Genomic DNA, 27,199 nt, shown 5'->3' with positions numbered 1-27,199 from the left:
GTGTTGGAGTTGGCATTCAATTTAGGAGTAGTACATACCACTCATCGAGTTTTAGAAGACACAACTCTATGTGATGTACTTATGAAATTTTAAGCATACCAAAGTAGATGCAATGGCTGATAGATGAAATGTGAATACAAACACATTCTAGTTTTCAAATTTTGAGATGACCATGACTTTAGAGGATATGATGCGGATTACGGGTTTCAAGTGTCACAGTAGACATATCTTTGGTAGTATGTTAATGGATGTGAAGTTGGTGAAGCAGTATTGGGGAGCACCAGAGACAACATTTAAATGAAAGTGAATCTCATTGAGATGGTTGCAACATATGTACCACGAGGAGAAGAACAAAAAATCAGTTCAAGCTCCAGGACTATATGCAAACCAGGAGCTTCGGGCATTCCTCATATATGCCACATAATTGCAGCATATTTACAGGTTCTTATTAACATGGACAAGGTTAAAGAGTATGGATGGGGTGTCGCTACCCTTGCACACATCAATGCACCACTTGTTATAGTATATAAAGGTCTAAAGGATCTTTACGTCATGATTTGTTTATAGAGGTGCGTTCACCAACTATTTGTGTTCTGGTTTGTTTGAATTATATGAAAAATTTGATGTTTTTGCATGTTACTATATTGACAGATGTAGAGGATGGAGCACATTGACATCCTCATGTCAACAACTTAAACACACTACCAATTTCCTTGTTTGAAGATGTAGAGTGCATTTGACAAGGACAAGTATTCTAAGCCGAGGCATGACAAGAGAGTGCATGACAATCAACAAACGTTGAAAGAGGTTGACAAGGAGATGTAAGCTACAATTGATCAACTATGTGAGGATGGATCAACTATGTGAGGATGGATCAACTATGTGAGGATGATGTAAGCTACAATTGTATTTATGGAATATATTTTCTTCTTTGTCAATACTTTATATTGCATTATATGATATGTTGTGTATAATATGTTGTTTGGAGACCATACTCCAAAGCTGTGGACACGGATCAATAGGTGGTTGCAAAGGCTATGAGGTTGACAAGGAGAAATGTGTGGATGCACATCATGATGGAGGTTGAGCACCAGAATGCTAGTCAAGTAATGTGACAAATTGGAATGTGTGAACTAATTTCATTAACACTAACACCATGCAGAACTAAAAACTCAAGTTTCTGATAATACAAAGCATGGCCATGATTTTAACAACATATTCGGACTTGAACTTCTGAGTTGAGATGCTGGAGATGATTTGAACCAAGGTACATGGAAGCATATAGGTAGCAGTCTTTTGAAGTCATTTTTCATAACAGCCACGGTGATAATAATGCACAAAAGCAACCCAATACTGTACGTTTTGAAATGCTTTCATGTATTATCATGGTTAAGTTTATATGTTTGTGCTTATTAAGTATGTTATATTCATGTGATATTTCTCAAATTTTAAATTACAGGTCCAAGAAACTGAACTGAATTACCCAAGCACTTAGATTTCTTCAACTTCCCCCTTATTTGAGCAACACAAATTTTTCATTAAAATGAAATCATAGAATAGTGAAAAGGCATCACCCCTCTTAAAAAATCTAAGAAAAAATACAAACAAGAAACTTCTTCAATTTCCCTTCACCAGTACAAAAAACCAATCAATGCATTGCATACATACTGATAAGCACTTGTTCTCTAATGTAAAGAGGAGCCACAAATGTAAAATTTCTAAATAAATAAACTACAGATGAGTCTGCCAAGAAATGCGGACAATGAACTAAAATTTGAGAAAAGCACCATCTGCATGACGTCTCACATTGATACTCCAAACGGCACTCACTCTAGGCACCAACAGAATGACTTGCAGCCAAACGAAACTAACACTTTTAAAAGAAGACCAACAATCCAACCAGACCCCAAAACCACCTATAGATTTTCTCCTCTTTTTCACTCTCATGGAGAGATAAAAAAGAGAGGTGGATCAACCAGACCCGCTAGAGAGAGAGAGAGGTACATAGAAACGAAGGTGGAGGATGGCTGCACTGGAGAAAGGCGCCGCTACGTGGAGTATCACCATAGGAAGTGAAATGAGGGTGTTTCCCTAACCCAGAAAGATTTTGACATGAAAAAATCCTCCACCTCCCTAGGCAGAGGAATTTTTTCTATCAAAAAATCAGAATTTTAGAAAAAAAAAATTCTTTGTTTGGAACGAATGAAAAATTTGTAAATTTTTTTTTCCTACCTCTACTTTTCCCATTACTTTCTTACTTCCAAACGTGCCCGTAAGCGTCTTTGAGCCCTTTTATGGAGTGGTTTGTTTGTTTTTTTTTGAAAGGTAAGCTGGGGTTAGGCAGACCCTTACCAGTTATACAACCATACCATTGGGATTCGAACATGCAACGTCCTGACACAAGGTGACGTTCACTATTTGTGATGCTTATAGACAATCACTCGTCATCTTAATTGTGCCCATTTAATTCGATACCCAGACCAATGTTGTCAATATCTTTGCGAGTCAGCCTGAATTAGCCGAATGGTACCGTATTGGCGAAAAATCGATACCAAACAAAGCTGATTCAGTTTTTTTTAATTGTTTTTCATAAATGGTTTAAATTATTTTTTAATATTTTGTGGCTTGTTAAAAATTGGCCATTCAGTTCAAAAACAGAATCTGCGATTCAGGGTCCGATAACATTCTGACAATATTGACCCAGACTAGTGAGATTGGTTTTCAGTTTGCATCCTTTGTCGGATCAAATGGGATCCTGTAAAAATTGGACATGAGATTTAGTGCCGATTCAGATTCCTATTTAGGCCTGCGCTCCGCAATAAACCGACTGTTTTTTGCACTGCTATGCTGATTAACATGGGTCGGTTACGGGCCGTATCCAGACTGGAACTCCGACCCAGGGTCCATGTTTAAAGCCGGTCTTTCCAGAAAGGACTGAAAGCTTATACACATCGACATCGAAAGGCCAACAAAGGACCACGTGGAGGGAGATCATTCCACCTCATCCGAAACCGAAGGAAAACCTCTCGAACGCAACCCCTTTTTCCTCACCAAACCTTTTCCTTCTTTCTCTGTGTTTTTCATTTTCTTTTCCATTTTTATTTTCTCAAGAAAGGCCACCTATTCTCTTCTTGGGAAAAAATGGCCTGCATTTCTCTACCGAAGCCGTCGCTAACGGTCGTTTCCGCGTATAGCCACAACAAATCGTTTTATTCCCAATCCCTCTCCCTGAAGTCTTCAGAGTCTCACCTCCTCGGCCTCAAGCTCGCCAGGTTCGGCGCCGCGGCGCCCATCGCCTCGCCCACTCCGACCTCGAGGACCGCCATCGTGGCCAAGGTGAGTTCGGTCGTTTCAGTGTTTGGCTTTTCACTTGTGTGATTGACCGAAGGTGCCCTTCTGATCTTCACACGGTCCGAGATCTTTTTTCCATTGTCAAAGTACATTTTCGAAGGGTATTTTCGTCATGACCAAAAATTCGGTGGTGGCCGGAAAATACACGGAGGGAGGGAGGGAGGGAAGGCGAGGCGGGCTTCGTTGAGAAAGGCATTTTGTCGATTTAGTACAGATGCGGAATGTCCAGTTTGTCCTCTCGTTCTCCTCTAAATAACATACTTTGTGGTTGGAAAATCGGATCCGGCCGCGGCCAGCGCCTGTGTAGGTGAGTCGGTGACCCATAATGCCCTTTGCATTTTACGGTTTCCGAGAGTTTGTTACTCTCTCTAACTGTTTAGGAACTATTTTAGAAGGTTATTTTCGTCATGTGAAACTTGAGTGGTAGGCAAACCGCAACGTACTACAATTGGTATTCAACAGTGCCTTCTTCAGTAAGGCCATTTTTGGTATTTTGCAAGGCAGCCGCGCCAGAGAGAGAGAGAGAGAGAGTCGTCTGCAAACGGTTCGGATTTAGAATCAGAAAATACAGCGGGAGTCGGTTCGAGATTCGGGACAGCCAAAATTTGCACTGGCAGCCGGTTCCCACTCAACAAAATATGTAGATCACATCTATATGGTGTTAGATGTGAGAAAAAACCAAACAAAGGGGTTTCCTTACATTTGCTTGGTTGTTTGCACATACAAACAAGTGTAGACCTAGATATACTGGTTTTTAGTCTGACTATGTGGTCGGGTTAAACCCAATTCATGACCTGAATACGGTAATCTGGGTCAGAATCCCATCTAACCCACTCAGATTGGAAACAAAATTGAATAGATGCCAACCCGTTTTACATTTTCCACATAAAATTGAATAGATGCTGTCCATTTTTTAAGCGGATCCAGTACCACTGACAATAACTAGACCAGTGGCTCCACTATGAGCTCCAGGTCATATCTGGATCTGGTGCCGGAGCCGCTCTTTAAATTCTAGATACAGTGTCAGTCAAGGCATGACCCGATTTATATCCAACCCGTTTTCATCCCTAGCTAAGTCTAGTAAAATTTTCAGGTTCGTCCTTTTTGCTGGGTCCATCCTTATCAAGGCATTTTTGTTTTCGTTGCTGATGGTTTTAGGTGAATAAAGGGTCTGTTCCACCAAATTTCACTCTGAAGGACCAGGATGGCAAAAATGTAACTCTGTCAAAGTTCAAGGGCAAACCCGTGGTCGTCTACTTCTACCCTGCGGATGAAACTCCTGGATGCACAAAGGAGGTAAACATGCTTTCTATTGATATTATATTGGTGCCTTTAACTGGTGAGCTCCTTAAGGGCTTGGGTGTCGGTGACCCCTCTCCGGGTTTACCTTGCAGAGGGATCAAGTGACTAGCTCCTCTGCCAGAGAGGGTTCCTTGTCATGATATATATATATATATATATATATATATATATATATATATATATATATATATATATATATATATATTCTGTTGGTATGACAGAACCAAACCTTATGCTAGTTTGTACTTTGTGAGTCATTTCTCATTTCCAAATTGGATGTTCATAGCACGGGTTTGGATCAGATATCCAATTTACTCGGACCGTTTGATCAGATTTGGTATGCCATGACTCCAATAAATTACACTGGCCAGGTTTGGAATGCAATTTTCATGTTCAAATTCAATAGAAGCCCAAAATCTTTTTTCATAATTTACATTAATGCGAAATAGTTTCTTGGCCACGCAAGTTTAGAGGTTGGTCTTGTTTAAGACTAAGCAATGCTTGCTAGTTCATTTGCCAAAAAATAGCTTGAACCATCTCATGCTAAGTGAATAAACTTTAGCCAACTTATTAACTTAAACCATCTTATGCCAAGTGTTCACAATATAGGGTTCAGATCCAGTTGGAATCCTTGATGTATCTCAAAATGGAAATAGTTGCATTTGGATCTAAACCCAATTCCGTGTTATGTTTTGTAGGAAGGTTAGGGCACTCAACATTTAGCAGTCAATTTTTTGGCAGCTTTTTACTTGGGCTATGAACTGCAACTCATTGTTTTTACTCTCTAAATAGATGAAAGAGAAGCAGATCATAATTGAAAATATGCCCTGCCAAAACATCCGAAGACAAATTTAATTCTATTTTGGAAAATGAAGACAACTTTGAATAGGTAATTGTGTGGAATTAATGAAATGCTTTTGATGTTGAAGTTGATGTAAAAAGCCATTGCAGAATTTGAAAATTTGTTGAGGACAATGATCAGCATTCAACTGGTTGGAATAACACAAACACCTTTGAAAGAAATAGTAATTTTGTGGCATCTAGTTATGTTTAAGGGTAGATTAGGGCTTTTATTCTTTTAAAAAGGATAAATACATTTTTAATAAATTCTATCTTGGTAATTTTAATTAAAAAATAAAAGTGACTTGATTTTTTTACCTGAAAAAAAACTTGTCACCACTTTGAGGGTGTTTTGTGTTTTGGCATTTCATTTAGTTAAAATGCTGTTAATGTTAATATATATGGCCCAGGGTTAAATTAACCCCCGTTATATATATAACATTTGCTGCCCTCGTGGGTAAGGAACCCCCTAGTTAAAACTCATAAGTGGAGGTTGTTTTGACAAAATCTGACCTCATGGATGAGTCAGCATGATCAAAATAGTAGAAATCAACTTCTGGATCATAGTTTTTAGACATAAAAACATGTCTTTTTGAAGTTTGAAAATTTGGTACATTATAGGCAGTTGATTTTTAACCCATATAAAATCTGTCATATACATCAGAAAAACATGATCCAAAGTTCAGTTTCTACTAAACTTTGATATGTAGAACACATCTGGAGGGTCAGATGTGCAAAAAAACTGTGAATAGTACATTTTTTCACTAGAGGGTTCCTTACCCACAAAGGTAGCAAACATTAACCCTATATATATATATATATAGATAGATAGATAGATAGATAGATAGATAGATAGATAGAGAGAGAGAGAGAGAGAGAGAGAGAGAGAGAGAGAGAGAGAGAGAGAGAGAGAGAGAGAGAGACTGTATTGCTTGAAACAAGAATTTATCAATCTTTATTGAATTATTCCAATCCAGGCATGTGCATTTAGAGATTCTTATGAAAAATTCAAGAAAGGCGGAGCTGATGTTGTGGGAATTAGTGCAGATGATCCATCGTCACATAAGGCAAGTTTCTTATGAATTCTATGTTACAATCTATGTCACACGGTCACTTAACATGCGTATCCCATAAGGACACAAACATTCGGACACTTCACGGGCAGGACACGATACTTCATGGATATAGTCAAACCACTTTTCTCACACAGTCAACATTGTTTCATTAACTTTATCTATTTCCTTTTATGATCTTAGTTACTTATTTCATATTAACTTGAGTTTTTTTTTTAAAAATTTGTCATCAATTACATTACATGTTAATTTCAATTAGGCTTCATTATTTGATGTTCCTAATTATAGCAATTTAGAATTATTATTTTATACACACACTCACACACATACATACATCTATCTGTGTATGGTCATGTCCCCGTGTTCTAATTTTTTAAAATTAGTGCATCGTACCAAGCGTATTGGCATTGTGTCTTGCTCCCGCATCCGTATCCATGTGACAGGTTATAATAGTCATCATCACCATTGTTATTTTATTTTAGATTACTTGCTATGACCTTACATGCATTCTTAGCCCAAACATGGAAAATACATAAATTTTGAATGTGTCCGAGACATGCCCTTCTTGGCATGCCCTACAATGAACCATCATTGAGTGCCCATAGTTCGTAATGAATGACAAAAAGATTGAATTAAGTGATTCATTTCCTGACCTAAAGATTGAATTCGTGTGAACAATAGTATAATTAATAGTGTTCATCATTCATGAAATGCGTCCATGCAAAGATGAATCTAAATATTTTATGCTTTTTGGAGAAATTTGTGCATAATATTGACAAGTCATTTTGGGATCTTTAGCAATATTACTGTTATGCATATGGTTATACTTGTATGATTCTGTTGTAGCATGTGTACTAAACTAGCAATCGATGTTAAAGAATGAAATACCCTAATATATTTCAATATATAGATGAATAGTTATCTGTTCATTCATGTCGGGCAAACATATTAGCACAACCAAAATCTCTGTTTCTCAACAATCCCTCCAAGCATCCTCCCACCAGTGTGACAAATATCGCGAGATTTATGAAAATCTCGCGATAATATGAAAATCTTGCGATAATATCGCGAGAAATTGCCTGAAAGTTTAAAACGGCAATTTCTCACGAGATTTTCAAAATATCGCGAGATTTATGGAAAAAACATAAATACCACGATTTAAACACGATATTTACGTTTTAAACGGCTATTTATCGCAAAAAAATCCTATATTTTTATTTTTAAATAATTTTTATTAATATTTTCTTATAAAAACAATTTTTATATTTTTAATTAAATTTTTATTACCGAGATTTTGCCGAAAAAATGCGAGATTTATGGAATTTTTTCAATTTCTTGCAAGTTTTTGAAAAACAAGAAATTGCCGATAAAAACTTTTTCCCTATGCCTCCCACTCAATCAACATACATGAGCCACCCTTTCCCTTCCATCATGCAAAGTCACTCTAAATCAAACCAAAGGCCTGAGCTCCTTGACAATTAATCTCTAGCCACTGATCCAACCATCAATACCTAAAAGAAACATGTTTTTCAATTCTTCATCTCCCTTCTTTGTCCGGAAGAAAGAACCCATTGTGAAAACGTTGACGGGTAATAGTCTAATAGATGCACAGTTCTTATTGAGCAAGTATAGGATGCCTATAGGAGGTGATTGAGCATACTAGTAGACACTAGGAATAGGGGTGGGCATCAGGCCGGCCGGCCCGCTAATGGATCGGGCTGGCCCAGTCAATGGCCCGACCCGTTATAATGGGCTTGGGTTTGAAGAGAAGCCCATGGCCCGGCCCAATGGGCCATTGTGAAGCGGGCGGGGCCGGGCGGCCCAGCCTGACCCAATCTTAAAATACATAAATGCTTGATTGAAATTATGGGTTAACGAGAGAATAGCAAGTTCCCATGCAACTAATTTCTAATTAGTGCAACTAATTAGGTAAATAGTAATAATTAGCGAATAGAAAGTTTTCATGTAACTAATTAGGTAAATGATAATAGTTATCCAAGTTACTATGTAATATTATTTTTTAAAAATTTTATATTATTAAAAAAATTAATAAATAACTCAGGCCCATCAGTCCGGCCCGAGCCCGGCCCACGTATATAACGGGTCGGGTTTCAGCCCGGTACCTAATGGGCCCAGGCCTAAAATCATGGCCCATGGTGGGCCGGGTCGGCTTGGCCCATCGGGCTGTCGGGTCGGTTGCCCACCCCTAACTAGTAATGACTTTCACTTTTATTACTTCATTTTTTCCATGTCCAATATTGATTAAATACATTTACCTTGTTCCATTATTCTTAAGGGGTACTTTGATCATTTTGAGAGAGATTGTGCCTCCTACAGGTGCATTCACATACATAAACTCGGTCATTTTGTATTTTTTTTAGAAAAAGGTAAAATAATTTATTAAAATGAAAAATGAGTTACGATTCATATCAAGGTGATGAGATATCGGCCCCACCATAAGATTGAAACCCTAGTAGATGCATGGGTTGGATCCATTGAAGGTCCGAACACGGCCATTTGATGTGAGCCATATGTTGAACATGGACGAGAATACACTTGGCCAACAGGATGGGATCTGCAGTCTGCAGTGGCGCCATCGAAGATTCGTGCGTTTCTTTCCTTCCATATCATCCACCATGCCATAAAAAATCAACACCTCCATACAAAATACCAGCCATAGTCACAAATATCAGTATCGGCTATATTTCGATAAGGTTATTTCTTGCGATATTATAGATTTGGTGATAAATCTCAAAAATTTCTTGGGGCTTAAAAAACTAAAAAAATATATAAACATAAATAAGAAAATATCATGTTTAGATAATGAAATACATATATAATAAAAGAAATAAGTAAAAAATAAAAAAAAATAAAGAAGAAAAACACATTTAAGATATAGAAAATAAATAAAAACAGTAACAATAATTGATAATATCGAGATATTATCACGAAAATATCATGATATTCTTGTGATAATATCACAATATAAGATGTTTAGATGATGAATGCTTGAATTTGGTTAGAATATTGGGAGTTTTGTTTTTTCAATTAGCATAAATTAATGATTTTTTAAGATTTAGGGTATTTGTTTGGATTTTTCCAAATACATGAATATTTAATTAGGGTCTTAGGGTTTTTTTGTTCTTTCTCTTTTCAATTATCATTAAGGATGATTTCATTAATGAATGCTTGGTTTTGGTTATCAAACCCTTCATTTTTTTCTTTTGTCAGAATTTAAGTTTTTCAAATTTCATGAATATTTAATTAGACTTTCTAGGTATTTTTGAGTTTTTGTTTTCAATCAACATTAAACATGGTTCTATGAATTCATGCTTGATTTTAGTTAGAATTTTAGTTTTTTTTTTTAAAATTAACATATCTATGAATGATGTTAAGATTTGTGATTTGGTTCTTTTAAAATGGCATAATTTTTTAGTTATGATTTTAGGGTTTTTTTTGTGTTTTTCTTTCAATTACCATTAGGCATGAACCCATGAATAATGAATGCTTGATTTTGTTTAGAATATTAGCTTTTTTTTTATCAATAGGAATTTTGCTAGGATTTAGGTTTTTGATATACGTTGTTCAAATGACATGAATGTCTAATTATGGTTTTAAGGGTTGTCTATTTTTTCTTTTCAATTAACAATTATCATCATTTTATGCTTGATTTCTAGTAGGATTTTAGGGTTTTGTGTGTGTGTGTGTAATTTGTTTTAGTCTTTCGTATAGCTATACTTTTATGGAGGTAGCTTGACCATCCAAATGTTTTTGCAATGTAGATAAGCTTTAAAATAACTATTTAACTGTTTTTGGAAAATATTGTTAGTATAGTTTATTAGTAATTAATTTTTCTGTTTTACTATGCGTTTGTGCCCACCCTAGTTTAGATTCCTGGCTCCGCCCCTGCATGTAACACAGAGAAAAGTGTTGAAACAAAGTAGCACAATTATTCTATGATCAAGACGACATTAGATTTTGCCTTGCATGCAAATAAGTCTACAATTTGTCTAGTACAGGAGATTCTTAATCTTTCATAAGCAAAAACATGTATAAGTCCATTTTTGCTTTTCACATGCAGGCATTTGCCAAAAAATATAAACTTCCTTTCACCTTATTGAGTGATGAGGGGAACAAGGTGAGGAAAGAATGGGGTGTGCCTTCTGATCTCTTTGGCACATTGCCTGGAAGGGAGACCTATGTTCTTGACAGGAATGGAGTGGTCCAGTTGGTGTATAACAATCAGTTCCAGCCAGAGAAGCATGTTGAGGAGACCTTGAAGTTACTGCAGAGCCTCTGATTGTAGATCACTTATATATGTTGTTTCATTGTTTATTGAATGAGTGAAGTAATATTGTCATTTGTATTTTACATTTATTTTCTAGTTTCACCATTACATAGCTAGTGCATGTCTTGGCATGCCCCTGTTTTTCAATGACATCTGCTATATTTCATCTTGAAAATGGTGTTGGCACTTCTTATCTCAATTCTGTAATATTGAAATGTTTAAAGGACTGAATGTTTGAAATTATATTATAGTATCTTGATTAGTGCAATGGAACTCAGAAAGGTATTTTCTGATGTCCCAAATGGTTCTCCTCCAATCTGATTATCTGACTATCTACAGTTCATTTTCAACATCCACTCCATGTTTATAACCAAAACATGCAAGTACTTTTGATATAGAAGTCTATAGCTTGATAACATTCTAGGACTTGATCATATATCCAAAAAAGAAAAGTCTGCCCTGTGAAGTTCATAGAACTGTTTTCAAACATTTTCAATATTCAAAACGATGTGCATCCCTAGCATAAATGCTATAGCTTGGACAAAATGTGCCTCGTATTGAAAGCCCACTTCGTCAGTGAGTTTGGCATCACAAAAACCATGATTAAGATTAATAACTATAATGCTTTCACTGTTATGAGGGCCATTGTTTGGTGCAATGGTAAAGCAATTCATGCTGTCAGCATGGAAACATATGTTTGAGCATTGAGAGCTTCATGCAGAAGTCAGAAGGCCAATGTCCTGGAGTTTGTATTGTAAATGGAGAGAGAGAGAGGTCTAATTCTATTTAGCTTCACTCTTGTTATTTATTTAGTTCTTTTATTCTTGTCTGATTTCTGCAGTTTGCATATCTTATCTATTTTCATCGAAATGTTTTGTTTTTGTCAGTTCTGCCTACTTTTATTTATTTGGACCATTTTAGTTTGTTTAAATAGTTTTCATAAACTTTTATGCATTTTAATCTTTCTGTTTCATGATGAACAAAATTTTTACCAATTTAATTCTTGTTCATTAGTATTGCCAATTTATGAGCGACAGCTAAAGCCTGTTATTGGTCACTTGAAGCTTAAAACCACATTTACCCATTTGGTTATTTTCCACATTTTGAACTATAATGCCCACAAGGGTTCCACACACCTGACTAAGCGGTTCGACTTAAGACTTTCAAGTTGAAGGAGGTTGAGAGTTCGATACCCTGGGTGAGCATCTTTGTCACAAGGTCAAAGCTAAAAACTATCCTCGGTAATTATTCAGGGGGAGTACTCATGGAGTTTTACATTGCAAAATCTGATACAGGTCTATATTAAATATGACCTCTCAACCAGTAACAGGACGTCCAAACTATAGCTGTGGTTTCATGCAGCATGGGTTATGAAGGTGATGATGCTCATGACGGTGTGGTATGGGTGTACTGGATGATGTTTTATGGTGCATGGCAATGATGGCAACACTAGAGGACATATGCTTAGGGGTGTCAACGGGTCGGGTTTGGTCCAGACCCAGATGGAACCAGACCTAGTCTCGAATTTGGGTATGGTATCAGGTCTGGACCCAGGTCTAATCGGACCTACCATAAGAGAAACCATACCCGGACATGATAAGAACTACATGAACCAGACCTGGGCCATACTGGGTAAAATACTATTTTTTTTTATCATTTTTACATTGGAAAAATGTGGGTCTTAATTGGAATTCAGGTCGGGCTCGGGTCTGGTATAAAATTTCACAAACCATACACAGATCCATGTATTAATCGGACCTTTGATTCCGAACCCAAGTCTTAATCCGGTCTTCTTATTTATCACCATACCCGAACCCTATAGGGTTTGGTATGGGTAGGGTTTGGTATGGGTTGGCTCAGGGTAAACCCGATCCTTTGACAGCCCTACATTTGCTATTAATCAATCAACCTGGGTATGGTGGAACATGGGGTAGGACGTCATGCATTAGGATGAATAGTACCCATTGAGCATCACGTCATGCTTGATAAGGGGTGATGATTATGATGGTGAACACTATGCAACATAGCAGTAGCTCTGAACCAGCATCAATGACGCTTTCACAAGCCCCACATCAAAATTGAAGTCTATTCAAATGAAGGATCTCAAGAGCTCGGTTCCACTCATCCCTTATCTCCATACCCCTCTTAAATCTTCATTTTGATCAAATATGACCTTATAGATGGATTCAGAATAGTCAACTTAACAAGAATAACCCTTGCATCGTATCTTTTTTACAAAAAAATATTATTTTTTACATTTCAAAAATTGTGTTTGGTCATCCGTGGATTTTTTATCAATCACCAACAAACCCCGCACACGTCTGGTTTCAGCGATTTAAATGTCAATCTTAACTGAATGAAACAACTTACATCAATGAAATCATAAGGAGGGTACGAAAAAAACACCAACACGTTACAAGCAAATGGCTTGTTTGAGCAGTCATATTCATTACAACTATTATCAAACCAAGCCATTGCCTAAATTAAATGTGTTGGTGTTTTTTGGTTATTTTTTTTCTTTTACTGCAGACTGTCTACAGAGTTTAAAGCAACTCGCTGTAAAAATTGAAGTATCTACTCTAACGCACTCAGACTGTGTATGGGAATAACCACAAGACAATACAAGCTTAACTTTCACTAAACTTATCGATGCAATATCACCTCACTGGGTCCTTGGAATGAATGATTGTATGAGCATGTTTATTTATTAATGAATTTAATCAATTTGTTTCATTATAAATTTAATTTATTAACATATTAATAGAATAAATGATTGTATGAGCAAGTTCATTTGTTAATGAATGAAATCAATTTGATTCATTGTGATTAATTTTTTTGATTCATGATATAAGTGATAAGTGGAACCGGTTTAAATCCAAGATCATTGGTATGAAGGTGATAATGCCAGATACTTGAATTTGAGAATGGGTGAACATAGGTATGTTGCAAAACCATGATCCAAGGAGCGAGGATAAGGTGCAATGTGATTGCACACTTTTAGTGTGCTGCTGCACCTGATCACTCACCATCTTCAGGATACACCTATCAGTGGTGGGGCCCAACAGCAGATGGTGTAGGGATAGTGGACTGGAGGAAAACGAGGCCCTGCCCCACCCTGTTTGGACTGAAGATAGAGGATATGAAACGGGGATGGAGGCGAAGATGGAGGTTAAAATTAAAAACTCATGTGAGGATGAACTTGCGTTTTCCTCCGCTCCGCCTTGTCCGACCCCATCTCCGATCCTTGTTAGTAAAATAACTAAAATACCTTTAGAGATGACATTGAAACGGGGCTCCGCCCTGCCTCTTCCCTTTTGGACCGGGGATGGAGGACATGAAACGGGGATGGAGATTAAAATCAAAACCTATATGAGGATGAAGGCAGGATGGAGGGAAGAATTTTGAGATGGGGGCAGGGTGTAGACCTTATACCCCACCTCCGCCCCGATCCACTGCCATCCCTAAGATGGTGGGTGATTTGGTGCAGCAAAATACTTGAAGTGTGCAATCACATTGTACCTGATCTAAATCTAATCCAAGAGATGGGAGTATCTATGGCCTAAGAGCTAGTATGAACCAATCCTGATCACTGCTAATTAAGTCTATCAGAGGAATTAAATGAAAACTCAACGGTATGGATAGCTCAAAGAATGATTTATTCCTACAAATAAGATTGTGATGGTCGATTTAATAAGAAACAACTTTTAGATCGTATTTTTTTGAAGAAACAGTAGGATTTTTTAAATCACAAAATTTTGTGTTTTGTCAACCTTTGTTTTTTGAATCCGCAAAAAACCCTGTGCACAAGTCAGATTTCAGCGATTTAAGTGTTGATATTGACTAAATGAATGATGTGGATCACATCTCTAGAGTCCGATTTGATCGAAACAACTTGTGTGTCAATGAAATCTCATGGAGTGGTATGAAGATAGGGATGACATAATGGATTGTACAATGTGGCAGTGTGCGTATGTGTGTGAACACCCCAAGAAATGGGTTGTACAATGCGGCTATCACTTATCCCAGCCAATGCCTTAAACGATTTTCATCTAGCAACTCTTCCTATAACCAACAAAAACCACTTCTTTTTCTTTTTGAGTAGAAAGCAAAACTAACAAAACCACCATCTCCATTCTCTCCAAACATATCATTTTCTTTGCTCAAGCAAAGAGTTCAAACTGTTGTTTTCATTTTCTTTGCTCAAGGAAAGAGTTAAAACTGTTGTTTTTTAGAGCTCAGTAAAATTAAGTGAATAGAAAGTAATTCAGGTAGACATCTGAACAATTTCTAAAAAGTTAGGTATTTATCTTTTAAATATATATATATATTTTAAAAGCAAGCTGGGTTTAGGCAGACCCCACCTGTTACTGTTCAATATACCACTGGGTTTTGAACCCACAGGGAGACGTGCACTGACAACTCCTACCAGCTACACCGTTGGTATTTTATCTTTTAAATATTTGAAGCTTGAGAAGGCCAAACAAAAATTTGCCATCCTTGTTGTTGATTTCTTGTGAGCTCCACGTGGCATCTCCGGATACAATCGATATGACTCATTTACGCCATGTCAGATAACGACAACAAATGCCGGAGGCCGATTCTCGTCGTTTGATTTCTTTGCGATCCACGTGGCGTCCACACGAATAGATCCTACTCATTCATGTCAGAAAACGACAAAAAAGTGCAGTAGAATTTGGTTTTTTGATTTTTCTCAAAACAAATAAAAGCACAGTAAAAATGCAAGGGATAATAAGAGTGCATTCTTTTACAAATGACAAGCTTCCCCAAGGTGACAATTTCGCAAGATTTATGAAAATATCGCGAGAAATTACCTGAAAGTTAAAAACGACACTTTTTTGAGATATTTTCAATTTCTTGTGGGGCGGGACCATCTTTTTTTTATGAGATTAAGACATTTTAACCATTTCAAAAACATCCAATGTGCTCCCTCGAAAAAAAAATATTGTACATGACATTGTTTCATTTACCACGGCGGGGTCACCAACGTGTCTAGCCGGGGTAGTTGTGAAGGTGGTGAGTTGAAGACCCCGGATCAAACCCAGTTGGCACACTGGTGTGTCCATATTTTTCAGAGGTGAGCCACGTAAGGCAGGGTGGTCATGGGCTCCATCCGTGGTTTTCCCTTCGGCAAAGGTTCCTTGTCATAAAAAAAAAGATACATTCACACATACTTCCAAAAGGCCCCGACTTTGTGATATACAATAATTCTACTTTGTGCCCCCATGCACTCTACCAAAGCAGCTAAAGAAATCTTGAGAATAATAAAATAGAAGGAAGAAAAACAAATAGAGAAGTTCAAAAGATGAACAGGGTAAGCAGAGTAAGTGCAGGCTAGGCAAAAGCAAGAGTCACAGGGTACCATAGCTCTGCGTGTTCAGTGACTCAGAAACAACAGTGCAGCCATTCAATTATTCCATTATTATATCTCTTTATGACAGTGGACATTTCTCACAATAAAAAATTGTATAAAAAGTGAGGGTGGTTGAGAACTATTGGGCACTCAGAGATAAGAATGGAGAGATTTACAGCTTGAGGGTGGGACTTGTTCAACTGGTTTCTGCTCTAGGAGAGAGGAGATTGGTCCAAGCAGGTGTCTATGGGAAGGTAAGCCATCCACAGTAAAAGAAAAGAAAAAAATGCAGGTTTTCTCTTCAGGCAATTTCTTTCTCTTCCATTATCTTCTACTATGGGGTAGTTATTTTCTCTCCCCTTTCCATCTGCATCTTTTGGATCTATTATCCATTCATTTTCCCTCTTCCTTTGGGTAAGGGTGTTTTTATGGCAGTTTTTAAGATATTAGCCTAACTAGTTCAAACTGTGGTTCTGCTTGTTTTATTTTCAAATGTTCTTTGGTTTTGTTTGGTAGGCAAGCTGGGGGATAAAGTAGAACAATAGCTTTTGGTCATCTTTACATCACTTGAGATAGTTGTAGATATGTCGCTTGGATTTGCAAGGATATCAGATAGTCTGTTAATGAGTATTTAGGCTATTTTTACCTTGGTATTTAGGATATTCTTCCTAGTTAAGATACACAACAAAATTATAAAAAATTTAGTTTTTATGCTGTTATCTTTATATACGTGTATACATATGTAAACAACTCATAATGGAAAGGAGAGAAGTTTCATTAAAGAGCAGACTAAAACAAGTACATGAGTATGTTTGGTCTGGTTAAAACTTTTTTTTTGGGTGGGTGGGTGGGTGGGTTTAATTTGCAGTTTAGCCGAAAAAAGACAGAAACGACAACAATAGAAACAACAAGAAATTGGTGAGGAAGATAATCATCATCGTCGTCATCGTCATCAATTATAATTATTGTTATATACCAATGCTGTTCTTATCTATGTCAAATTTTTGAGGGAGTGTTGGAATATAACTGCTGTCGCTGAATCTATATACTTACAAAAATAAAATTGCATTCCATAATGTTTAAGTTATATAACAAATTTTCAGACAAAATGAGAAGGGAAGTTGTTCTCTCCTGTTATTTTTAAGTTGCATATGCATTAAGTTAACTACGGATTGCTTCTCCTATCTTACAGTACTATTAGGAAATGAGCAATGATGCCCTTTAGAGAAACTTGCATGTTTGACTACGGAAGATCCTATCTTGCTAGGCTAGGCATACATGACTTGGACATAGCCAACTAACAATTTTAATGACTTGGCCTGCCTTTCGGCTCTCTTTTTTACTAGCCTGATCCAAAATGAGTCCTTGACGTTGACTGGGCTTGAGCAAACCTTAGAGCTTGATCCAAAATGAGTTCTTAGTTTGAGGACATAATGTTTAGGTAACAAGGACTTGGACCATTCTCTACTCCTAAAGGACTTTTCTAGGGCTGGGCACGGGGCCGGGTGACCTGACCCATTTGGTCTGGCCTGGGCCACTGAGCCAGGTTTTTGACCCTCGGCATGGCAGACGCATGGTCTGCCCTTTGCAAAAGGGTGGGCACCTTTGTGGCTTGTCCTGTTCGGGTCACTTCTGAGCTAGGCCTTGCAGCCCCTGCATGGACCAAACCGGCTAGCCTCACCCATCCAAGTGGATGGATGGGTTTGACCATAGCACGAGCCGGCAGCCGGAAAAAACAGGCAGCGCCCGGGAAAATCTGGTGCTGACACCTAGCCTTTACTCATATGATCTCAGTAGTGGCACATGGGGGTGTCAACAGAGGGGCATTTTAGTGTTTTGAAAACAACTGGTTTGGTTTGGTCAGATCTTGGTTGCTAGTTGAAAGCTCAATCCTTATCATATGTCCTTGTGCATGTGTTTGGATGACATCCGAATTCAAGAATTTCCTAGGGTTTTGAAATTCCTATTATGATTTTTTTTGTAATCGAAGGGCAACACCCCGATCATTTCATGCACCCACCGCACATTGGCTGGCCTCCTGTTGGTAAAACCCTTCAGGCCCCTGTCCACCGGTACACCATGAACCCAAGAAATCCAGAAAATTTCGGATTTCCTACCACATCCAAACTTGTATATCGATGCAAGCGATATTAAGCCATAAGATCTTATGGATTCTTGCCCTGTTGGTATTTCCCTAGTATAGGTCAGCCAACAAAGACATGGGAAATTCTGATTTTCACAGCCATCCAAACACATCCTAAGGGTATATATGGTTACATAATAGCAGGCTTGATCCAACTTGCATTTGATGTACAGTTACTGTAGGCTATTCTATTTGCCAAATTTGCCCCCTGAACTGAAAGATGGATGATGACAAACCTACCCTCCCTACTGTTACATGTTGGGGTATGCTGCAGTTCTGCCCCTGAAAAGACAAGAGAGGAATCCTGGTCCTCAACGGTTTCTTGAAGCTTCCTTTTTGCTTTATTTAGTGAAGCAATAAATGGAGTTTTTAAAACTGCCAGGAGCTTTATTTTCAGAGCTACTGTGATCACTGTAACTCTGCTGGAAAGTAACAAGTCCATGCTTCTCCTAGTGAAAAACAAAAACAAGAACCCAACATAAAAGTAGAGAGAGAAAAGAAATCATGGAAAATTTCTGTCCTTTTATGTATCGTAACAGGCTAACATCCCTCCAAAGATGATCAAGTTCTCTGTTTCTCTAATCATATTCAAATTTGAGAGAGAGAGAGAGAGAGAGAGAGAGAGAGAGAGAGAGAGAGAGAGAGAGAGAGAGAGAGAGAGAGAGAGAGAGAGATGACCTCACCATGAGATGGGCCTCGCTCTACATGCTACACTAAAATACACCATGAGTAGCTCTCAACCATATTTAAGATGGCCAAAAATAATAAAGGTGCCCTTCCCACTTGAAAATCTAACGAAGCTGACCGTTTCTTTGGTTTCTTGCAGACTAGGCTTGCTCCAATGAGAAGATGAAGATGAAGATGAAGGTGTTCAGGGCAAACCCCCGAGCAGATCGCAACCTGTTTGTCTATAACTTGCCCATGACTTTGAGGTAGAATTGTGGACTAATATATGGACGTGATCCCTTTGTGATGCGCCAATTAAGCATCTATTGAGCACCACCAATTTTGAGTGACAAATGAGGCTTTTTCTTTATGTATTGAGTTCATACCATGTTACCTTACACATTATATACTTTTGTACTCTTTAAAAAAACAAACAAACTTAGTTTTGTATTAAAGTCACCATCTCTTGTGCTTTTAGCTCTAAAGGTGTACAAATACAGAAATTGACCGCACTACCTCTCAGAATATTGATATTTCCTATCATGTCAAAAAATTATCGCTATATTCCTCGGATGTCTAAGCTCTCGATTTTGACTGATTTCGGGGTAGTATAGGCGCAGTTTACTGTTCAGATCATAGTTACCAAAGTAAGGAGCAGGCATCGGAAGCATTGGATGAAGCGTGAAGCAAGAAATTAGTACTTAAGAAATGCCTAGTTACATGAAGCATGAAGTGTTTAGGAAGCGTGAAGCGAAACAAGTGGAAATTATAATAGAGACGAGTAAAAAATATGATCAAAATGTGTTTTATACTTAAAATTAATTTTGGATCTTTTTATAAAAAAAATCATCAATTAATAGATCCCATAATAAAACATAAACTAAAAAAAATTAAGATTCGTTTAACATGAAAAAGTCATTTCCAATATCAAGGAAATTCGTTTTCATATCAAGAGAAGCAAGCTTTCCATTTGTTGGAAGCGAGTTCTGATAATGTTTTGGAACAATGAAACAAACGTGCAGTGTTACAATTCTAAAGCGAGTTTCCTTAACTATGGCCCATATAAAATCAGATTGAATCTCAACTTTGATCATTTTCATAAGAGCCCAAGGATAAATTGTCTTGCAATAGCTGATATTGCACCAACGAACCTTGTCAGTAGGTCCTATACCTACAATACCCTATTAAAAAACCAACATAAATTACACCTTGCCAAAAAAGGGCTAAAAATCTATGTTCTTCCTATATATAACTCTTGATCCTAGACATTCATCGGAGTCTGCTGTGTACTTGCATCACTCGAACCAGATTCTATCTGTACTCTCTGTTTCCTAGCGTTTTATATTCTTAGGCAATATTTTTTCCTGATAATGGAAAAAAACACGAGAAATAGAACCAAGAAGTGCACAAAGAGAACAGATGTGGGGAGATACAAGGAAGAAGAGCCACACCTTTCCGGTGCATACATCCGCAGCCTAGTTAAGCAGCTCAGTGCCTCCTCCAAACCTAAGCATGAAGATGAACCCTCTTCTGAATTTAGCACCACTGCTAATTTTAGTGGGGGGTTTGGTGAAGCCCAACAACCCCAACAGGTGAAGAAGCAAGTGAGAAGAAGGCAGCACACCAGCAAGCCTTACAAAGAAAAGCTATTAAATATGGCAGAAGCAAGGAGGGAGATAGTGACTGCCCTAAAGTTTCATAGGGCAGCCATGAGGCAAGCCCAATTAGCAGAAACCAATCCAAGAGAATTCCAAGATAACCCTATAGTGTGGCCTAGTCCAAATTTCAATTACCCTACTCTTGGTATCCCTTCTTCATCTCTTTCTCCACGGGTTCCTTCCATGGAAAGTGGACTTTATATGGGCCTTCCATCAGAAACTCTGGGTCTCAATCTCAGTTTTCATCATTTGGGTACTCCAGATATGGGTTCTTTCATGAACAATAGTAATACTATTGATAATAGCAACCTATTCACCTTTCCTTGTTTTCCTTCTTCATCCTCATCTTTTATTGTAGACCATAAAAATCCCATTGAAGTTGCACCACAACCACCACCCTCTACTTCTCCTTGTGCTGTTGGTCATCCTAATGCATCTAGTCCTAGGATGAAGTCACTGGGTTCTGGCATCAACCGGTCGTTGCATCCGGCGATGGACAATGAGGAGATGGCTGAGATCAGGTCACTAGGGGAGCAGCATGAGATGCAGTGGAATGATACCATGAATTTGGTGAATTCAGCTTGGTGGTTTAGGTTCTTGAATAGTTTGGAAGTAAAGAAAGAGGGAACTGAAGGGAAGATGGATGGACTATTTGATGAATTCATGGAGATCCCATCATGGTTGAAGGATGGAGGGGAGAACCAGGATGTCCCTCCAATGGCTTCTCCTTCTGAAGATTATGAGGATTTTTTGCAAGATAATTCTTTTGAATGGTAAGGCAAAAGAACACCCTCTTGTTGTCACAATGTTTTTACTGCTGCACTCTCTCCTACACTCCTTTTCTTGAAATACAGTTTCAGTAAGTAATTGAAGAAAACACGTTTTGCAAAGAAAATGTAGGAAGCAGGTGAACTTGATTTTCTGTGAGTTCCTAATCAGTTTTTTTTTTTTTGGGGGGTGGGGTGGGGGATAGAGCTGGGGTTAGATTCCTGATCAACTTTTAAGAATGGTAGGGAGCTATAACAAATTTCACTTTTATGGCAGGGTCTAGATCTAAGACCTGCCAATTCCAAATGCATACTTGAAAAAGAAAAGTCAGGATAATTTAGCTGATTCAACCATATCCAGCTATGCTGGTCTAGTTGAACATTGATTGAGTCCTCATCCAGACCTGCTGGATCTTGACAAGCCTGGATCTTTGAAGATCCAATGTTTAATGCCCCAAATTCAATGATTTGTATCCATCACTTGCACAGACTTTGGTTATGTCGCTTCTTGAATCCAAAGACGTCCTGGTTTTGGATGTTGACACGGATTTCGTGAACCAATATGAATTATTCAAGTCCATAATATTCTAACCTGCATGTGCTGGACCCAGCTTGCCTTTGGTTAAATTCCCCTTAAATTCAATTACTTAGTCATGTTGATCTTTGGCTTCACTTGAGTGCCTTACTAAGCATGACTACAATTAGCACCAGGAGGTTCAGACCTGCTGCTGTGACTTGAAACAATGTCTCAAATAATCTTTGCTCCATTTCAGAGTTTCTGGTTTGTGGAACTCGAAAACAATAGGAATTCCATAGATATTGTACAACTTAAGAACTAGAATGGAGGCTATAGGAAATATGATACCACCAATACTAGTATATGCGTGTGTGATCCCATGAATGAGGTTGAGTGAGACATAGAACTGGATTGGTAAGTCCCACAGTCTTAACCAGGAAGTCTTAGTTTTGAACCTCACCAGGATCTATTTTCCCCAGATTAGTTTCAAAAAAAGAAAAAGGAGAAAAAGGGTATGATCTCAAAATGTGAATAGTTGTTGTTTATAAAGCAACAATCAAGATTTCTGGCTCTTTCATTGTGCGTGGTGACCAAACAGCTTCATGTTCTGGATACATATAACTATGAATTTTAGCATCATTCTAGAACATAGGGTGCAACAAAGGGTCAGTTTTCACCATTTGAAGGCTTGTCCATGCAAACATGACAACAATATCTGGCCCATATATGTTGGGAAACTTCATTAGACTTGTACAATAGGAAAATTGGTACCGTGAACATGTTGGTGTACATCCTTATGTGACACTTGAAACCTCGATGGTCCTCTTCCTCTGGCTTTGGTGTATATGGACAAAGCATAGTGTCCAAATTCCACACGAGTGACACCGATGTAGTATCATTACTAGAAACTCCAGGCTTCTCAATTTGTCTTCACAAAGCCAGGACTCTAATTTGTCTTTTACAATAGGGTCGATGTCATCAAACTTATTTTAGCAAAAATCAAGTGAATATGCCTACAATTTCTCCTCTACAACTACCAAAAAATGACAAGCTGAAAGAAATGCCAAAATATGGGCGTAGAATAGTATTTTGTCTTCATAAAGACCCTAGAAAATTCCCAAAAGGGCAACAAAATTCAACATCAATGTGCATCAATTTCTCATTTGTACCTCTACAATTTCATAGTTTTCTGGAAACTTTTACCATAAAGAAGTATGGTGGTTATACTAGAAATGAGTATGATTCTAGCTATACTTTTATGAAGAGATGTTTAGTTTTTCTTTCAAACAAATAGCTAGAGAAATAATCTCTGTGATTGGCTTTGCATTCTTCAAATATTTTATCTTCTCTCAAACAACATTTCTGCTATTGATCAGTAAATAAATCAAAGATTTCTCTTATTGCAGCTTGGATTTTGGAGGTGGTGACGGGTTTTAAAAGGTGATGGGAAAGTTTTAAAGAGGTATATTGACTGTTCATAAGTTTGTTTTCCTCGCCATGTAAATAATCTTTGAAAATAAGGACAACTCTGGAAAAACATTTATTGATCAATGAAATGTTGCTTGATCTAAGGGTTTAGTGAGATAGATCTATCCGTGTAATCTCACCATCTCGCTCAAGGGGTCAAGAATTCAAATCCCCCATTTGGTGCGCACATAAATATACACATACAAAAATACACCACTTCCAGCTTTATTTTGATCTGAACTTCAAATTCTGGTTTTCATATCGACCTGAACAAGGATCTTGGATTTCAGAAAACAACCTCTCTCTCTCTCTCACACACACACGCACACACACACGCACACACACACACATGTGCGAGCGTGCACATGCACACACACAAGGCACAAAACAATTACTTTCTTTTCACCATTGGTTCAAGAAGCTCAAGTGGATGCAAGATCTATCAAGCCGTATGAATGTATATCAATCAACTCAATGACAACGTTCAACAAGGGAAACCATCTCCATTTGCTTACAGGTATACCTGATAAAAATGAAGAACACAGTGAAATGTGCAGCAACTATTATTCTTTTTTTTTTGCTTAACCTCGAAAGATACACGTATTACAACTTATACAGATCCGCCAGGATGGTCGATTCTAATCCCTTGAATGTAGGTAACAACTATAACAAGATTACAACTCGCATGTGGATGGAGGATAACGTAGATAACGAGTTACACAAATGTAGGATAACTCGTTATCTAGGTTATCTAATCATCCACATACGTAGGTAACAAACACACATGAAGATAACAAATCCCACATATGTAGGCATAACACGTTATAATCCTACATATGTAGGCATAACATGTTATCTAAAATATCTAGCATTCACACATGGATAACGAGTTATCAACCAATCTCCATATACGTAGATGATAGCTCGTTATCAAGTGATCTAAAATGGCTAATATGGCCCCTCAAGTTGGAGCATGTGGATCGAGTATGCCCAACTTGGTCTTCAGAAGCGAGAGTTGTGCACTGCCCAAGGCCTTTCTGAAAATGTCGATGCACTATGAATGGGTAGGAATGAACTAAGTATAGATGAACCCATTTAAAATTTTCTCCCGAATAAGATGACAATCAATTTTGATATGTTTGGTGCGCTCATGAAAGACAGGGTTAACAACAATATACATGGCTGCTTGATTGTCACAAAATAGAGTCATGGGCCCAAGGTGAGATATCCCAAAGTCGATCAATAAAGATTTGATCAAAATAAGCTCACAAGTTGCTAATGCCATAGAATGATACTCAGCCTCTACGGATGATCGAGATACAATGAATTGTTTCTTTGATTTCCATGAAATCGGACTCAGGCTGAGCATGTTGCAATATCCAGAAGTAGACCGGCGAGTTATTGGACAAGAAGCCCAGTCTGAGTCAGAATAGCCAAGAATAGTCAACTTATTGGATGAGTTCATTAGAATCCCTTGGCCCGAGGTTCCCTTGAGGTAGTACAATAGGCAGAGAGTTGCATCCATACGAGGAGTGCGTGGTTGGCTGAAGAATTGACTCAGAATGTGGATGATAGAGGAGATGTCATGAGGTCAAGTGATGGTGAGATATATTAGTCAACCAATCAACCATCACTAAATACTCGGGTCTTCTAAAAGAGAGCCACCTTCATTACGAAACTTGGAATGTTGCTCCATTGGAAATGAACATGGCTTTGAACCTAGGTAACCCATGCCGTCTAAGATGTCCAATGTATACTTGCATTGAGAAAGAAAAATCCCTTGCTTGGATTGAGCCACTTCAATGCCCAGAAAATATTTGAGAGCACTGAGATTTTTAAGGCAAAATCACTGGTGAAAATTCTGTTTGAGGGCACTAATCTGATCAAGATTATCACCTGTGATGATTATGTCATCTACATACACCAAGATGAACAATTGGTGAGTGGTCATAGTGTGGAAGAATAAAGAGTAGTCGGCCTTTGACTAAACGAAACCAATTTCCACTAAATAAGAGAAGAGCTTAGCAAACCAATTTTGCGAGGATTGTTTGAGGCCATAAAGAGACTTATGGAGGTGGAAAACAGGGTGCGACCCCTGACTAGAGAATTTGAGAGGAAGCCGCATGTATACTTCTTCATCGAGATCACCATGAAGGAAAGCGTTGTTGACATCAATTTAAAAGAAATGCCAATTACGGATAGAAGCAATGACAATGAGTCAATGAACGATGACCATGTTGGCCACTGGAGAAAATGTCTCATTGTAATCAAGACCTTCGATTTGAGTGTATCATTTGGCAACCAAGTGGGCTTTATATCGTTCAATGAAACCATCAGACTAAAATTTAACTTTATAGACCCATTTGCAATCAATGGGATGCTTACCTTCAGGCAAATTCGTCACCGTCCAAGTATGGTTCGCCTCAAGTGCTCAGATTTCAGCAGCCATGGCATCACACCAATGTTGGTGTTTTATGGCTTGAGAAAAAGCCTTTGACTCAAAAGTTTGAGTTATGGAGGCTAGAAAAACTCGATGGAAAGGAGAGAAACACTCATATACAAGGTGATGGTTGAGATGATGGTGATGAGTACTTGGAGCCACAACACACGAAGCATCTAATTGAAGTACACGGGCTGCAGAGTAACACTTGAAATCCTTGAGGTAAGAAGATGGGTGGCGAGAGTGATTAGATCGACGAATGGGAGGCAGGTCTTGGGTGTTGTGTGTGTCGACAGGGATGGACAGGTTGTTTGAAATAGACGACGATGGGAGAGCATTGAGAGCATTTGGAATGGAGGACAAAGGCTCAATGTTTGGATGCTGTGGGGAGATCTCTCGGGATTCAAAGATGGGGATGTGGATAACATTAGTGGCATCAATGGGGGAAGCTTTATGATCTTGAAAAGGAAAAATATTTTCATAAAATTTGATATCTTGACTGATAAAAATCTTTTGAGATTCAAGATCATAAACTTTATAACCAACTTGACCATATGGATATCCTACAAAAATGCATTGTTTGACATGTGTATCGAATTTATGGGTATGATGGATGTTAAAAGCATAACATAAGCATCTAAAGATACGTAAATGGGCATAATTGGGAGCTTGATTGTATAACATCTCATATGGGGTTTTACCCATTAAGGTTTTGAGGGGAGGCGGTTAATCAGGTATGTGGCAGTAAAATCACATTTCCCCAAAAACTTGGTTGATAAATTGGATTGAAAGTAGAGGGCTTGAGCCATATTAAATAAATCTCTATGTTTGCGTTCAACAACATTGTTTTGTTGCGGGGTTGCTATGCAACTATGTTGATGATTGATTTCACTTTCTCTAAGAAAAAATTACATGTCATTTGAAAAGAATTTGGTTTCATTGTCAGATCTAATGCTCAAAACATTGGTTTGAAATTGATTTTGAATTAACACAAATTTTTTTTGATAATATTGAACGTTTGAGACTTATACCTCATGAGATATACCTGCGTGCATTGGCTATAGTCATCTACTATGGTCAAGAAGAAATGAGTTCCTGACATGGATAGAGTTTGATATGCACCCCATATGTCACAATGCAATAACTCGAAAGGTTTGAAAGAGGATATGGTCTCATGTGGAAATGATAGACTGATTTGTTTAGCTTTATAACAAATAGAACAATGTTCACGAGAAATTTTGTCATTAACTTTATTAGAATTAATAAGAATTTGAAGCCGGACATTTGATAAATGTCCAAGTCTAAGGTGCCAAATG

At 37.9% G+C, this 27,199-nt stretch overlaps 2 protein-coding genes across 3 annotated transcripts; both read left to right on the top strand.

Annotated features, from left to right (window-relative positions):
• Window positions 1-2,986: 2,986 nt before the first annotated feature.
• PRXQ (Thioredoxin superfamily protein) lies at window positions 2,987-11,118 on the top strand. Of its 2 annotated transcripts, XM_090013842.1 has the most exons (4): window positions 2,987-3,336; window positions 4,510-4,647; window positions 6,471-6,560; window positions 10,648-11,118. In XM_090013842.1, the coding sequence occupies exons 1-4, from the start codon at window positions 3,142-3,144 to the stop codon at window positions 10,864-10,866; spliced, it is 642 nt and encodes a 213-aa protein (XP_089869968.1). In that variant the 5' UTR covers window positions 2,987-3,141; the 3' UTR covers window positions 10,867-11,118. The 2 variants fall into 2 exon arrangements, with proteins under 2 accessions (XP_089869968.1, XP_089869969.1); XM_090013843.1 differs by lacking the exon at window positions 6,471-6,560.
• A 9,286-nt stretch (window positions 11,119-20,404) lies between these two features.
• LOC149831365 (protein AAL-toxin resistant 7-like) lies at window positions 20,405-21,469 on the top strand. Its single transcript, XM_090013004.1, has one exon. The coding sequence runs from the start codon at window positions 20,405-20,407 to the stop codon at window positions 21,467-21,469; it is 1,065 nt and encodes a 354-aa protein (XP_089869130.1).
• The last annotated feature ends 5,730 nt before the right edge of the window (window positions 21,470-27,199 follow it).

This window comes from Nuphar pumila, chromosome 7, assembly GCF_984573655.1.
Source record: "Nuphar pumila chromosome 7, dmNupPumi1.hap1.1, whole genome shotgun sequence".
NCBI classification, from domain to species: domain Eukaryota; kingdom Viridiplantae; phylum Streptophyta; class Magnoliopsida; order Nymphaeales; family Nymphaeaceae; genus Nuphar; species Nuphar pumila.
Note: the sequence above shows the minus strand (reverse complement) of the source record. Positions and strands in the feature narration are given on the sequence as shown.